This window comes from Embiotoca jacksoni, unplaced genomic scaffold (assembly GCF_022577435.1).
Source record: "Embiotoca jacksoni isolate LCO1_2020_lvr unplaced genomic scaffold, fEmbJac1.0.p SCAF_14, whole genome shotgun sequence".
Lineage (NCBI taxonomy): Eukaryota > Metazoa > Chordata > Actinopteri > Embiotocidae > Embiotoca > Embiotoca jacksoni.
Window position 1 is genome coordinate 3,747,501 of NW_027185274.1, and position 16,031 is coordinate 3,763,531.

The 16,031-nt window shown below is 42.0% G+C and overlaps 1 protein-coding gene across 1 annotated transcript; it reads right to left on the reverse strand.

The window, feature by feature from the left end:
• Positions 1 to 11,245: 11,245 nt before the first annotated feature.
• LOC138196883 (homeobox protein otx5-like) lies at positions 11,246 to 13,631 on the reverse strand. Its single transcript, XM_069147275.1, has 3 exons — positions 13,535 to 13,631; positions 12,143 to 12,294; positions 11,246 to 11,884 (listed from the first exon to the last, which is right to left on the reverse strand). The coding sequence occupies exons 1-3, from the start codon at positions 13,629 to 13,631 to the stop codon at positions 11,246 to 11,248; spliced, it is 888 nt and encodes a 295-aa protein (XP_069003376.1).
• Positions 13,632 to 16,031: the final 2,400 nt, after the last annotated feature.

Below are 16,031 nucleotides of genomic sequence, written 5' to 3' on the forward strand. Positions count from 1 at the left end.
TGATGAAGCTTTTACTGAAAACCTTATGCAAAAAAAAAAAGGCCAAATAAACAAACTGCGGTTAAAACATTCAAATGGCTGGTGTTTGTGGAGATACAAGATTATCATTCAACAGCACTTAAAAGCACGTAATTATTAAGTATCTGTCAGCGCAGTGTCCTTCCTTGTTATAAAGAGAGATGCTGTCTGTGTTGACACAAAACATGGTGACTATAAATAGAAACTGTTTTTGTTTGATGAGGACATTTGGTTCATCATCTCTCTGCACAGAATCAATTTCAAAGAGTACTCGAAGGTCCTCTATGGGTTGGCATGATGTGAATTTGGTCATCGGAGAGTATGCACATATGTTCTGTGCAGACATCCGCGTACCTCCAATTTGTTGTGACCACCACGCTACGCTACAAGAGTACCAAATGAACGTGGGCTGGTAAAACCAAAGTGCCGGCAGGCCGCAGTGTGAAGAGGTGTCAGTACCAACAGCTCTACAATTAGTCTTTAAAATAATATGAAGACAAACAAATGTGAAACAGTTTGTGGAGGGGAATTTCTATGACTTTGGGAAGACGTCCTCCTGTAGACGCCAATCTACTGCATATGTGGCGCACCACCTTCAACCGGACTCCTGAATGTAGTCTAAACAGAACTATTACGTGACTACGGTGTCCGCAGCTGTCCGTGCAGCGAGCGTAATCAGACTCCTACAATACACTGACATGAGGGTAATGGCATTTGTCAGCCCTTCCTCCCTAAATTAAAATAATCCAGAAGTTACAAACATGCAAATGTTTTCCATTTCTAACGTTTAACTGCCAGACACGAAATGTCTCGTGTTTCAGTGAAAGGTCCGCTATCAGGCGCATATTGAACCATAATTTTCCAAGCTAGTTGTGATGTCACAATACTCTTTCTTCAGCAGACGAGTTTGATGAACAGGCTGCACAGTGAAACTCAAACACACAAGTTAAATAACAATAAACAAAACACACTTTTCTGTGGAAAGGGGCTTAAAATCTGCTTGTGACAGCAAGACTGGACTTAATGAATGCATTTCATCGTGTGTGTGTGTGTGTGCGTGCGTGAGCTGGCATGCATCTCTCAGGCCATGTGCTTCTCCAGTCACACTGTTAGCAGAAAGCAAGAGGGGAGGGAGAGGAGAACAGGCATCAGTCTCTGCCTCTCTACAGCGCCCTCCAATGCCACTGTTGTGGCATTACACCACGGTACTGGCAAACACGCAGGTAAAGAGGCACACTGCAAGGTGGACTGTGGCTTGAGGTGCTGACAATGAAATGCAACATCCTCAGCTCAAATCCGACCGAGAACCTTTCCTGCATGTCCCCACTTGTCTCTCTTCTTATTTCCTGTCCACTTTTACAGCTTGTTAATAAAACTGTGAACCAAATGAAATACGACAACGACACATGAAATGGTGAGTCTTCAAAGATACCCGGTAGAAAAGACATTGATGCAGGGAAATGCATCGCTTGCAAGGATTTAAAGTGACAAATATAATATTTGAGTGAAGATGAATGATTATCTTCAAGGAGTGTGTTTGACATACAGTACATGTTTTAAACTGTGGTTCAACATTCATATAAAAAGTATACTGTTCCTTTAAGAAAGTATGAAAATGCTTTCAAGCCAGAGTGTGAAAGACTGTAGAAAATTCATGCTTTTCTGTTTCTGTTTGTCTATTTTTAGAACAAAATCCATCGTCTTAGTGTGTGTCTGTCTTAGTGTTCTTTATTTAGATATGTTAAATCATCCCTTACATGAATTTCACATGTGCAAAAACTCATGCGATCACGTGACCACATACACATGTGAAACTTATATTTTTCCCAAAGGAAACATGGGGTTTTGGAACATTTTCATTGTGTAATGTGTGAAGCACATGTAGATTCACATGTAAAAACCTTCCCACATATGTTCCCTTGTTATATTGTGTTTTAACATGTGTCATACATGTGATCATACATGTGGAAAACATTGGAAACTCGTGTTTTTTCTGCAATGGAGGACATAATAAAGGAAAATAGGCAGTGATTTGTTTGAAGTAGAGGAAATGGGCTTCAATCATTTTTACTTTTGTCAGATTTATATTTTTGAAAATTGAGTCTGCTTTGTCTACTGTGTTATACATCTTTAAATCATAATACAAACACATGTAGAATAATCGTTAGGCTTGATGCCCAGGGTTTGGTACACAGATTATGTTTCTTCAGAACAAACTGTATAAAAATGTATATATATATATGTATTGATGGAGTCACGTAAATATTTGTACGAGTGTGAGGCTGCCTGTCAGTCACAAACAGACTGATTGTTGATGTGTTTTTGGCAGACAAACCAGCATGTAAATAGCCAGTGAGTCAGAGAGATGAAACAAACATGTTGACTTGTTGTTTCCAGAAGGGGCGTGTGTGTGGTTGTGTTTGCGTGCTTGTACGTGTGTGTCTGACTAATATTTTGTAACTTAATGGAGGCACCCCTGACCCCCACTCCACCCCATCAGTGTGTGATTGGTCTGTGGCTCCTGCATCGGGGGATTAGGCCATGTTTCCCCACTTTACGTCCCCTGCTTGTCTCTCCCTCTCTCTCCCTTCTCTTTTCTATTTCTCTCTCCCTTTCTCCCCTGCATCACATGATCCGTTACATCACGGGATTGAGGTCAGAGCTGGATTAGGGCGAGCTATGGCAGCGAGCGAGAGAGAAAGAGGCAATGCTGGAATTACTGAAAGTGAAGGAGGAGAAATGGGTGGTGGTGGGTGGTGGGGGGGGTCAGATGGCCCACAGATGAAGAGTGGAAGGGAGAGAAGAAAGAGAGATGGTGAGAGATTGAGACAAAGAGAGAGGAGGAAGGATGAAGATATGCAGGGGCTTTTCACTAAAAGCAGGATTGAACAATTCAAAGGTCCCGTGGTGTCATGTGTGACTCTAATGCAGCCTTCTGACAAAGTGGTTTCGCAAGCATAAAACCTTCAGTCAAATTTTACAGACGATGAAAGATGTATTGAGTCAGATAAATAAAACAGCATAAATGTGGTGGAGTGACGGGGTCAAAGGTCACCAACTCACAGGTTGCACTGTAATCTGCCACAGCTACACAGAAGAAAACAGGACTGAAATACTCAATATGGCAGTTTAGCTTTTGTCTTTGAAAACATTACCACAAATTGAGGGCTCGGCATGTTTACGTATTGTATGATGGGAGATCAAAATGGAAACAGTTTAATTTAATGACCACACTAAAAGAAAGAGAAAGACTAAACTAGTTTTATATTGTGTTGTAAATTTGGATGACTCTCATTCGCTGTTGGTTGGGAACACAAGTTCAGTATGTGATCAAATATTGTAACACTTTATACCCACAGCTTTCAAGAATATCTAAAGGCCATGCAAGTTGATATTAGTCTGATTGCAGTTTGGATAACTCCACATACTTACATACATGCATTTGATGCAATTATTTGTAACAGGTGGTAAGTGTCATGCAGCAGCCTACTAAGAGTCATTTGCCAAAACCTACCTAAAGTAAAATCACTCCAATAGATGACTTCAGTGTTACGACGGCGTATTGGGGCCCTGATAAGTGAAAAAAAAGAAATAGACTTTTTTTTTTGCAGAATAAATTATATTTATTTTGAGAATGAAGTCAAACGTTTTATATTTTTGCCAGACATACAAAATTTTGACCTTATTGTTGACATTTCCACTTTGTTCCAATGCAAATGAACTACTCCTCTTATTTTTTTTCCTTACTGCTGCCACAATAGTCCGACATATCAACAGAAACTCAAACTACAATAAACGCTAAATGTGAGGAACATTTTTTACCTATCGTGGTTTTCACTTTGAGATTCAAGGAAACAAAAACATTTCAACCAGTTGATTAATGTAAGGCAGAGGCAGCAACTGATACTCTGCTACCAGTTGAGGCACATTTACAAGTATTCCTGTCTTTTAATATATATTTATATATGTATATGTATGTATTATACAAATGTAATTTATATATCCTTACTCTTTCTGGAGGTTTAAAAACTCAAAACACAGCTGAAAAATCACCTGTAATTAAACATCATACAACAAAAATAGAAATAAGCATGTATACAGTTTAAGAAGGCATTGAGATAACAGAAAGTATGATATTATGAAACTAAAAACAGTACTTTTGTGGTTGGTTCAAAAGAAAAGAAAAGAAAAGAAAAGAAAAGAAAGGAAAGGAAAGGAAAGGAAAGGAAAGGAAATGGTCAAGTGTGTGACATTATCAAATTGTATCCCAGTGTTGTTGTCCTGGTCCAATGGACATAAATTGACCCGACACTTGTAGAGCAGAGATCAGGGTGAACCTGTGAGAGCCAGACTACAGATTAGACGACATCGCAGTGGCATGAAACTGGATCTGGATCCGTGGTTCTGTCAAACGACGCTGACGCAGCAACAGACACACAAGCGAGGAAACGTGGTGCTACCATTGCTGATTTTAGTGTAAAGTCACTTCTGAGATCTTTTGTGAGAGTAGAAAGGAAAGAAAAGCAATCAGATGGGAAACTTTAGCAGCATCCATATTCCTGCAGTGGTCTCCTTAAAATTTCCTCTCTCTGCTTGTTTGTACATGCTGATGTTTGGTGGACTTCATCAGTGTTATGTCAGGTTATTTTTTCCTCTTTATATTTGTAAAAGGTCAAAGTTTAATTAACGATACTTTGTGTCCCATGATGCATTGGGACTGCGAGAGCATCTGTCACTGGGGGGGGGACAGGACATTGGAACCAATTTGTCATCTGGAGAGGGAGAAGGCTTTAATCCTGCCGATGAAAAGAGAAATGTCCAGAGAAAGATGGACATACAAGCGGAGAGATGATGAGGATAGAGAGACGGTGAGGATGAGGAGCAAGAGGAGGACGGGAAGGAGGAGGAAGAGGAGGAAGAGGGAGACAGTAATCCCGTCTAATTCACTTAGTGTTGCGCTGAGGGAGCAGGACACTAAGAGGATTGGGGACATTCTCTAAATTAGATCAGCAAGAATAACAAACTGCAAGGAGAGGTGGAGCGGAGGGAACGAGGGGGCACACTGGAGAGGTGGCATGGAGGAAGGGGCAGATGAGGGAAGGTGGCACAACGGAGAGAACATGTGAGGGACAGGATACAGAGGCAGGAGAGGTACATATATCATAAAAAAGATAATAAAACCACTGACGGGACGTTCAAAGAAGGGTAAAAAGATTTCCTGACAGTTTAAACTGCCTCCTTCACGACTGATGTTTATGATAGCTGCCTTTGAGCAAGGCATTGACCCCGAAGACACAAGAAAAACTAGCACAGGCATCCAAAAGGAAGTGGTCATGAGTAATAAACCGATGCACAGACATTAGAGCATCACCACCTGTTGCCTTCAGCGATTCTGATCACAATTCATGTTCAAACACTGAACGCCAAGAGCTCTTATAATCCAGACAACTGTTTCGGTCTAACATATCATTAATCTGTGGCTCTAAACTCTGACTTTTACTATTAGTGATATTAACTAGGTGTTAAGTTGTAATCTGCAGTAAAGCCCTTAGCAGAAGTGTATGCTGAGGTTGACAGTGGCTGGTTGATCCATTCATAGTGTAATACTGATCCTGTTACCCCGACGAGCAGCAGATCACTCACACCTACTTACACTGGATTCAGCAGCATTAATGCACAATTACAAATCTTATTTTTTATGAACAATGCAAATTGTAACATCGTCTTTTATGTATGAGCAACATGATGAGCGTTTGAGTGATTTTCAAAACAGGTTTGATTTGACTGGCTTTACTGTGTTCACTGTTGAGGGTTGATAAAAGACATCTGATGCTACAGTAATGATTCACTGCAGATGAATACTTAAGCGAAGCATTGTTATGCTGTGCTTTTCATATTTTAGTAGTAAAGGGATTTCACCTATATTTATGATCACATAGTCGGTAAATCATTGTTGCTGAGAAAGCAATCCAGTATCACTACAAAGTACGTTTTATGTAAGTACCATCATGACATTAGGTAAATTACTTTTGGCTTGACTTTTGTCTCTCGTGGACTAGAGTCTGGTCTCCTGGGTGAAAGTCACGTGTTTATTCCATCCAATCACTCCCGACCTTCTTTCCACTTGGACCCACAGATTGTATACGAAAATGGTTGTTATCTGAAATCTTAAACCAATGCAGAAATGCCTTAAAGTGGAATACCACCTAGTGGCTGGCTCCAAAAACCCTGTGGCTCCACTGACTCCCATTGAACTACTCTGATAAAATATTAAATCAGTAATTTTTTACTGATTCTACATAGTGGTGTCATTAGCAAAATTCACTCTTTCTGGTCAGTGTTCTTGTGGTCCTTCTCAATTTGATTTAATCATAAATGAGATATTAAGCCTCAAAGAGAGGTCCAAATATGGTCACTTCTGGCTCCAAAAAACTAAGATGCTCTTGAGACGCGAGGCTCCAAAACAGCAGATCACAAACCAGTGGATGAAGTGACGGTCGGTTGGACCTGTTTACTCGACCCTGGCCATATATAGATTACTTGTACTCTTCACGGCAAGTGAAGCGTGACAGTGACACAGTATCCTCAGGTGGACTGATGTGTGTTTAACACGGTTAGCGTGATAAATATATATAGCATATAATGATAGCTTCTGGCCTTACACCTGTAAAACAAAATACTAAAACATTGTAAACACTGCACAGTAAAAACCACGAGGGCAGTGTGTATGGTGAACTGTATATCTAAAAGACCGCTTTCGTTGCATCATTGGTGAGCAGCTGTTACTGGGAAGCACCATCGTAGACCGACTGTTAAGGTCTCATACTACATGAGTGGAATCCTACGTAAACAAACTCAGGCTTATATTGTATTTTCATCTCCTGTTCGAACCTGGTCTGACTGTCTTGTTCCCACTTAGCCGTACAAAATTGTCCTCCTCTGCTTTGAAATGATCCCCGCTCATCTCTCTGAAACTATGCGTCATGAGGATTTCTCTTTCATTTTATTTTATTCCGGCAAGAGCAGGAAAACAATGTGTTTGTGAGTTTGTGTAACGTGTGTGTGTGTGAGTCTGTGCAGTTAACGTTGAAATTGTGGCTTTTTTTTGTGCGTATATGTGACTATTGATGACTTTAATTTATTCGCATGTGTGTTAAGAAGTCTGTCTTCATGATGATTGTGAACATGCCCATGTCTGTACATATATGTGAGTGTGTCTGTATGTGTGTGTGTTTGTGTCTGTGTGTGCGTTTGGGCGCGTGCACGGCGCGTGTATGCTTGGCGGCGTTGGGATTAGGAATCGATTAAGAGGAAATTGGACTGCGGGCAGGCGGGAGGGAGGTCGGGAGGGAGGTAGAGAGGGAGGTGGAGAGGGAGGGAGGGAGGGAGGGTGGAAGAAGGGAGGAAGGGATGAGGGGAGGGATGATGGGGAGGCCGGTCCGCTCTGGCAGCAGCAGCCTGGGGCATGATTACAGTGTGCCTCCAGAGCAGGCCGGCCACCAGCTTGTTTGGAGGAGATTAGAGAGGGGAAAGAAATGAATCATATTTCTAAGTCCTGAGTGTATCTGTGTCTGTGTCTCTGTGCTTCACAGTCCATATGCTGCTGCTGGGGGATTACAGGAGCACACTGCCTGCAGAGCACAGGAGGGGGCCCATCTATCTATCTATCTATCTATCTATCTATCTATCTATCTATCTATCTATCTATCTATCTATCTATCTGTCTGTCTGTCTGTCTGTCTGTCTGTCTGTCTGTCTGTCTGTCTGTCTGTCTGTCTATCTATCTATCTATCTATCTATCTATCTATCTATCTATCTATCTATCTATCTATCTATCTATCTATCTATCAGGGTGTAGTTGTGTGTATGTCACACGTGGTATATGAACACCCATTAAAGCCTGTTAGTGACTGTAGTCTACTGCACTTTGTTAATGAGCTTTTGGGCTAGCCAGGGTTATGCTGTGTCACCATGCGGCTGAAGCCATGCAGCTGGGTGTTCTCAGACTAAATCCCAGTCACAGGCCCCACTGTTACCGGCAGCCTGAGGAATGAAGTGTAACAACCAGGCAGGTAAAAAAATAAAAACACAGGTTTTGCCTCATAAAGTTAAGTGTTAATATTCAAATATCCATCTGATTGTGTTTCACTATACGGTCACAGTACTGTAAACTTTGTGTAGTTTTCAGAGTGAAGAATGTAGCCAAGTGAAACAGCAACCTTAAACTAGATATGCGGGTTACGATATCAACTCAAATGTGCAAAATGCTTTATTGATCTGAGTTTGAAATATCATCACAAACTGATCCACTATTCCGAGCATAAAGAACTGACAAAAAGAATAAGTTAGAGCAAAACTGTGAGACTGTAGTTAGTCCAGGGTGCTTTGACGTGACAGCTCATATCAGCATGTTAACATGTTCACAATGACAATGCTTGATGTTGATGCTTAGCTGGTATAATGTCAATGCTTCCTTCTTCACTGATTAAAGTCTGGAAACCTTGTTAGCATTAACATTTGCTCAGCCGTTCTGAAAGGCGGACCAATCAGTGACCTTGAAATAGTTCCAATAATGTCGGCGGTGGAAGAGTTTAGGTGCAAAACGCGTAGTATATGCTGGTCAGTGCCAATTGGTTAATTCAGTCCAGGAAGGATAATTGTTGTAGTGATGGATCAACACTGAGACTGGTTCAGCCTGACTATTGCTCACAGCTTCAGACTATTACAGTCTGGAAACCCTGCTCCAGACTTCAAGGTTTGTCCAGCGACTCTGAAGGACAGACCAATCACCTCAGTTTAGTTGTGACCAGATCAGTTTGTTGCGCTTTCCTTGTAGATTTAAAACCAGCAGGCACAAACCTTTCAGCATTATTGTAATACAGCTTAAACATCTTCTTCCCATAGGTGCATTGTGTCATTGGGATACAAGCCCCACAGCCCTGTTTCAACATCTCAATACACATGAGCTAATACCACGGCGACCCTGTGGCCTGGGAGCACACAGAAACATTCATCAATCCAGAATAATCTGCCCGTCTCCCGTAGTTCAGTTTAGGTCTGGCGGCGCGGAGGGACTCAGTATTATGGTTAGTTCTAATCTGTTTTCTGTCCTCTCTGCCCTGCTCCCGCTCATCTCTGCCTTATACCCACTGAACCTCTTGTATAGATTAGTGGAACGCTCCCAGAAACTGATTCCCAATCTTCCTCCGGGAGATGTCCGACATTCCCATTTGTCCTTTTTACTGCCCCCAAAAGGGCGGAGAAACAGGAAGATGACACGTGTCACAGGTGCAACACGCCGATGACACAGAAAACAAAGACCCCAGAGTTTTAATGAAGTCGTTTAATGTCTCAGAAACATCATAGCTATCTAGCATGGTAGTGGTGAGACCGGTCAAACACAGGAGACAAATGAAACATACAAAATAATTCATGTCAGAAAAATAAGCAGAGAAGATTATAATGCAAAAGATAAAAGTACAGTAAATGATTAAGAAGCATAAATAGCATTGTGTCCTATTACTGCTACTTTTATTGGATAAACCCCTGAGTTTGAAAAAAAAAGAAAGAAGAAGAAGCAGAAACCAGAAAAATATAAACAGAAAAAATAAAAAGTTGGCAGTTTTCTAGAAATTAAGAAAGTGAGAGAGAGAAAGAGAGTCTGTTGGGAGGAGCGCCTGCATAACAACACACCGCCGATACCAGACATGATTGCATTTTCAAGTTTTAATATTTACAAAACAACAACAAAAAAAAGTATATTAGCAACGTCCATGTCAGCTGAAGACATAATATTAATGATGATAGTCATAATACTGATAATAATATCAACTTCAAAACAAATTACCACAATTTTTACTTCAACGAATTCACAATTTTTAAAAGAAACATAATATTGTTTAAGTCTAATACAAAAAGAAATCAAACGAAACATTAAACACATAAAGTGGTACCCATCACTTCTTCACAGGTTGGAGTTGAGAGAGGCACCAAACTCTCTGTGCAAAGGGGGGAGGGGGGGGCCGCATGGCGGCCCAGTCCCTTCCCTCTCTCTGGTGCAGTCGTCTCTCCCATCGAATACCTCACTGGCAGACAAAAAGTTTATTCATTCGTAAATTCAAGAACTGTTGCGACTTTATTGCGAGATGAAGTGGAGGGGGGGGGCGAGGGGGAGGGGGACGGGGGGGTCAGGTGGCCACAATGTGACCATTGTTGCTCCAATTGTGTGGAAGTGATCCTATTAAAACTAACAATGTATACAACCATGCTCAAAGGCAACAGGTTTGTACTGCAGTCACTGGAGTGACTAACTCCGCCCCCCTCCACAGCGGCTGCAGAGGGTCAGTTTCAATACAAGGCTACAGGGAACCATCAGCTTGGGTCTGCTATACGTTTTTCCACGTGCTATTGAATTAGTGGCCACCACCCTGGAAAGACACATCCTTCAGGTGTCTGCTTGGGTTAGCTCACTCGTTTGTCTCAAAGCTTTCTGAGCGATTAAAAAAAAAAAAGCAACTTTGTAAAAGAAATACATCACAGGAAATACAAGACAAAGTCTAGAAGGGGGGAATAACATCAACCTGGGCTGTCATCACTTGGAAGTCAGTTTCAAGGCTTTCTATGTCAGTCATGCGGAGCACTTGTCAGTTACTAAAGGAACGACTGTTGTTGTGCTGCGAGCTAAAGTTAAAAAAAAAAAGTGCTGTGCTTCAAATCCGGTCTGAGCCCAAGCCAGCAAATTTCTGTTAACAAGTACCAAGTCATCACTCAAAGTATCCAGCACACGACAAGTGGCCTCCTTTTTTTTTTTTTTTTTTTTTGCATGTTCACTTCAGTGTATTTAAATCACAGCAGTTTCAACCTTTTGATCCACTAAGCAAGATAATTAAATTGTACCTTGTGCTCCTTATATGTGGCCGTTCCTTCATTTCCAGGCTGATTTCTATACTGTCATCTGTCTGTTACAATCACCAAGCCAAGCATTTACAGATGAGTTTACTTCCACACGTATTTTTCTGACACAACAAAAATGATGAGATTATTTCAGCTGATTAGCTCTTCAACTGATATGATTAACAGATATCTGTGTCCCAAGTTCCTTCTTCTAAAAACGCACCAAAAGTAATCTGGGGTTTTTCACCCTTCTTTGATTTTGTTTGATTTCTCACTCCCCCCCCCCCCCTCCCCCCCTCACCTGCCTCCCTCCTCACATCCCACTTCCTGTTATTTACAAGACCTGGAACTTCCATGAGTTCTGGTCTTTGTAGTCCAGACAGTCAGCGGCATTGAAATTGAGCTTCCAGGCAGCTTGGTCTTTGTAGTCTAGACAGTCGACGGCCCCGAAGCCCAGTGAGGCGGCTGTGTAGCCCTGGGAGGAGAGCGAGGCGGGGGACTGGCTGAGGGGCCCACCCATTGAGGAGGCTGTGATGGGGCTCAGGGCCCCACCGGTGCCCGAGAGCTGCGGGTGCATCGGAGACAGGTAGGAGCTACAGTCCAGGCCGGTGAAGTAGGAGGAGGAGCCTGCGTAGCTCTGGCTGTAGGCCGGGGCCTGGGTGTAGGTCATGGGGTAAGAGGTGGTGCGCTGCATGCAGGGGGTGGTGGAGGCGGACAGGGGGTCTGGCAGCGGAGAGATGGAGGCTGGGCTCCAGATAGACACCGTGGCACTGGCAGAGCTGGAGCTGGGGGTCATGGCGGTGCCTGGGGGAGGGGGTGGAGGGCTGTAGGGTCCATTGGTGGCGTTGGCACTGGCCTCGGTGTTGGCCTCACGAGCGGGGGACGCCTTCTTTTTAGGGGGCCGGGGTTTGGACTGGCCTGTGCTCTGCTGCTGTTGCTGGCGGCACTTGGCACGACGGTTCTTGAACCAAACCTTTGGGTTGACAAAGGGGCATTATTAAATAACAGCATTTCATTATCTAATCAAAGAAATAAATAATCTGTGTCTAATTATCTTTTAAATAAACAGTTAAACTGTAAAAGCTGCTTTTATGGGGAAACCTGTTAATTCTACGTGTTTAAAACTGTCTGACACGACAACACACGCACACACATACAGACTGCTTGACACGTCTTTGTTCCAGCCATAAATACTCCATATGAAACAAAATAACATTCCCTCATGTATTACCTGGACTCTGGACTCAGGCAGGTTGATCTTGAGGGCCACCTCCTCCCTCATGAAGATGTCTGGGTAGCGGGTTTTGGCAAACAGAGCCTCCAGGATGTCCAGCTGTGCCCGCGTGAAGGTGGTGCGTTCCCGACGCTGTTTACGCGGGGTGCCTATGAAAAATAAAAATAATAATAATAATTCGTATTATTATTTTGAGCTTTGCCTTGTTTTAATTATAGATTATTCAGATGTGAATTTCATTTGTTCAAGTTGGTTTAAATTTAGCGATAGATGGGAAATAGTAGAAGTTTAATTCTATGTTAAAACATTATTAACGTATTTTAATGGGAAAAAAAATCAATGATAATTTTTGAACCAATCAAATTTATCTTTTGAATTCGCAGGATAAAAAAAGAATAAAAAAAAAAAAAGATTGATTCTCCTTCGTGATTCCACATTTCATGCTCGACATTGTCAGTGTTTGTAGATATTATTCTACAGAACATGTCTTGCAAAAAATACGGGATCGAGTCTGATACGTTTTAGAAGATGAATTTTAATCGGACCTTGTTGGCATTTCTAGTCATAATTTAGCAAATGTGGTGTTTGAGACGAACAACAACGTGTCGATGATTGACGCATTTTTCATTGAATCGAATAAACTCGTATTTGTCTTTGGGTTTTACATTTCAAAAGTGAGGCTTTTCGAATCGAAATATACAAAGCGACGAAACGAAAGTCACTGCGTATGACGGATTCAAAATCTTAAAAGTGCTCTCAAAATTTCCGTTGATTCAAATTCTTCTTCATCTGCAGCAAGAAGGCCGAGCTTTGTAACGTGCCTTCTATCATCACTTAAAACCTCGGCAGCGGTTCAGCTCGCTCCTCGAGGATGACAGATGCTGATCAGAACATGTAGTCCATGCAAACAATATATAGGAAGTGTTCATTCATGAAAAAAAAAAAAACATTATGTCATAAAATATGAGGAGCACAAAGACTGTCCTTTTGGAAATAGGTTACCTGATAAGAGCAACAGCTTGGAGTTTAATTACGTGTGAGAACAGGCAGCGTTTCTATTCACACACATTTTCATTGTTTTTTGACTCTATAATCCGCTGAACTTATTATAGGTCAAGTGAACACATGTTCTGGTAGCTGAAGAATCGGAGGCTTATATTCACACTCATTAAGTATAGCATTACAGCAAAAATTTAGGAAATGACGTGCAAGTGAATTTCTTTTTTAAACAGATTTTACGCATGAAATACGCAGCCAACAAGGTTTTCTGTGAATTCCTTCAGTTTCAGTCTTTCAGAATTTTTTTTTTCCCATTTGAAACAAGAATAAAAAAAGACGCGTTTAAATAGAACACAAATATGTAGTTAGAAATCAGAGGCCACTACTTACTGGGATATCCAACGGCAGAGTGGAGCAGATCCATGCCCGGGCCGGACAGCGTTAACCCGTTCACGGCGTAATGGGGTTGCTTAATGTAGGACATCATGCCTCCTGCCGGCTTTAAAACACTCCCTCACTCCCTCACTCTCTCTCTCCTTCTCTCAGACCGGGGCCGGGTCTCCTAACTAGTCTCCAGGGGGTGTCTCTCTTTCTCTCTCTCTCTCTCTCTCTCTCTTTCTCTCTCTCTCGTTTTTTTTCCTGTCGCTCCCTCCCGATGTTTTTCTTTTCCCTGGGTTGTTTGTCACTTAGTTGTTGTTTTTGAGTTTTCAGTTGCTGTCTTCTCCTTCACGACCTTTGTTGGCTCCTCTAAGTGCCGTGCACTCGGGCACTCGTGATTCTGACTTCTGAAGTAAACGCGGTGCGCCTTTACACCTGTTTGCACTTCAAGCGTAAAACCACAGCAGATTTAAGGGCTGGGTGTATAATTTATCACTCCTGTGTTCAACGAAGAAGGACAACAACAACAACCACTCAAATCAACCCAAGACTATAAGAGAAAATATCACATGAAAAAATGATTACGGTTGACTAAACAAGACTTGCGCTATAATGCAGTTGCTCCGGGAAAGTCGTGCGTAATTGCAGCGCGCACCTACGTCGCCAGGTGAGAGGTGCCAAAACGGAGCAGGTCCGCAGCAGTGCGTCGTCTGATGGGTGCTGAAAAGTGCAGAGGGCCCCTGGCGGTCCCTGAGAAGAGGATGTGGATCTGCTGGGTGAACAAGTGAGGCGAGCGAGAAGAGACTGGCTAATTAGAAGTAACTTCTTACCCAAGTAGACACCCAGAGCCCTCCCTCTCTCTCTCTCTCTCTCTCTCTCTCTCTCTCTCTCTCTCTCTCTCCCTCTGACTCGGTCGGCTTAAGCAAACGCACGCGCCCACATGCATTTACATATTCATTATTATTCATCATGCAGGTCTATTCATGTTGACCCTGATGCGTTTAGGATGATAATTTGACACAAAATTGTGCTTCTTGTGGAGTTTCAGTGATTACTTTATGTCTCTTACATTTCATTATTTTTAACATTTAGGCAAATTTCTTTGCAGCAGCAGACACCTGTTGATATGCAGCCTATTTAAAGATCGATTGAAAAAGCGCAATGATTAAAACACAAACAACGAAAAACAGACTTGAAAGTATGTTCTCTGGTTCATAAAGGCCCTTGGCAAGTTGACTTTTTTTTATTTATTTATTTATTTTTATTTATTTTTTTTACAGCGAATGTTGCATGATGGTCAGTCTTTTCCAAAAGAAGGACCTTTTCTTGTTCTGGGCCATTTTCGAAATTGGCCTCCTAAAATAATTGGGCGACCCGGCTTGAATGTGGAGGCAGAGGTAGAGCCACTGCGAGGCGGAGAAGGGGGTACAGGCCGGATTAAAACAGCACAAAGACCGCGTTGTTCTGCTATTAAATCCCTTTCTGATCCCCAACATACTCCCTCCGGCCCATTCATCCATTCATTCACTCTGGTCTATAATAATAACAATAATAATAATAATAATAATAATATACTACTAATAATAGTTCTTTTATTAGACTTTAATAATGTATTACCATAAATTCATCATGTACCTCAGATATTTGATAGTTATGTAGCAGCTGATATTATAGGGGGAAAGATACAAACGTATAGTTTAATGTTTAGAGAATACTTTAGAAATTAAACAGGCAACAGGTGGGCCGATAGATGCCTGATTTGAAATATAAAATAACAGATAAATGCAACTATTTGCAAAAAAATACATTTAATCTGGGAAGGGACACTTAGTTTCTATTAAATATATGTGTATCTATATTCATAATTGTTTTCAAATATTGCACTGAAATTAGAGGTAAATTCGTTTAAAAAAAAAAAAGAAAAGTGTATTAATGTTTTACACAGTATCGCAGAACTCGTCATTTTGTGTTTTGCCGTTGTTTGTTTATGTTGTCATACTCGTGGTGTACAGGTATTGACGCTGAGCTGAGTGTCTCTTGTCGCCGGGCTGGAGTTTGGCCGGTGTGTGCCATCCTCTGCGGCGAGACAATTTCACAGTGTCCAAAGCCGATTCTCTGCGCTTGTTAATTGAATCGGATTTCTTATAGTTTAAAATCCACACACACACACACACACACACACACACACACACACACACACACGCACGCACGCACAGACCCATGTAGCTGCAGCCCAAACTGTATAAGGGGTTTATCTAGCTCTGTAAAGCCAAAGCGGAGATATAAAGACACACACAGAGCGACAGGGTGACTTTTTACCGGCGTGTTTGAACGTTTCCAAACCTCGAATAAAAAGTCTTCACCTGCTCAGGTTGTGTGTGCGCCCGTTTCGGCAGGCCTTCGTGTGCGTGCGCGTGCTGCTGACGTTTGGATACCTTGTGTCTTCAGCGGACGCCTCACACGCTCCACTTCCAGGTACGCCTTATTTGTTTGTTTGTTTATTTGTTGT

Excerpts from the sequence above, each read along its gene's own strand:
- LOC138196883 (XM_069147275.1), bottom strand. The coding sequence starts at position 13,631 with ATGATGTCCTACATTAAGCAACCCCATTACGCCGTGAACGGGTTAACG. Across the intron at positions 12,295-13,534 it reads CTCTGCCGTTGGATATCCCA|GCACCCCGCGTAAACAGCGT; the intron begins GTAAGTAGTGGC and ends TATTTTTCATAG. Across the intron at positions 11,885-12,142 it reads TGCCTGAGTCCAGAGTCCAG|GTTTGGTTCAAGAACCGTCG; the intron begins GTAATACATGAG and ends GTCAACCCAAAG.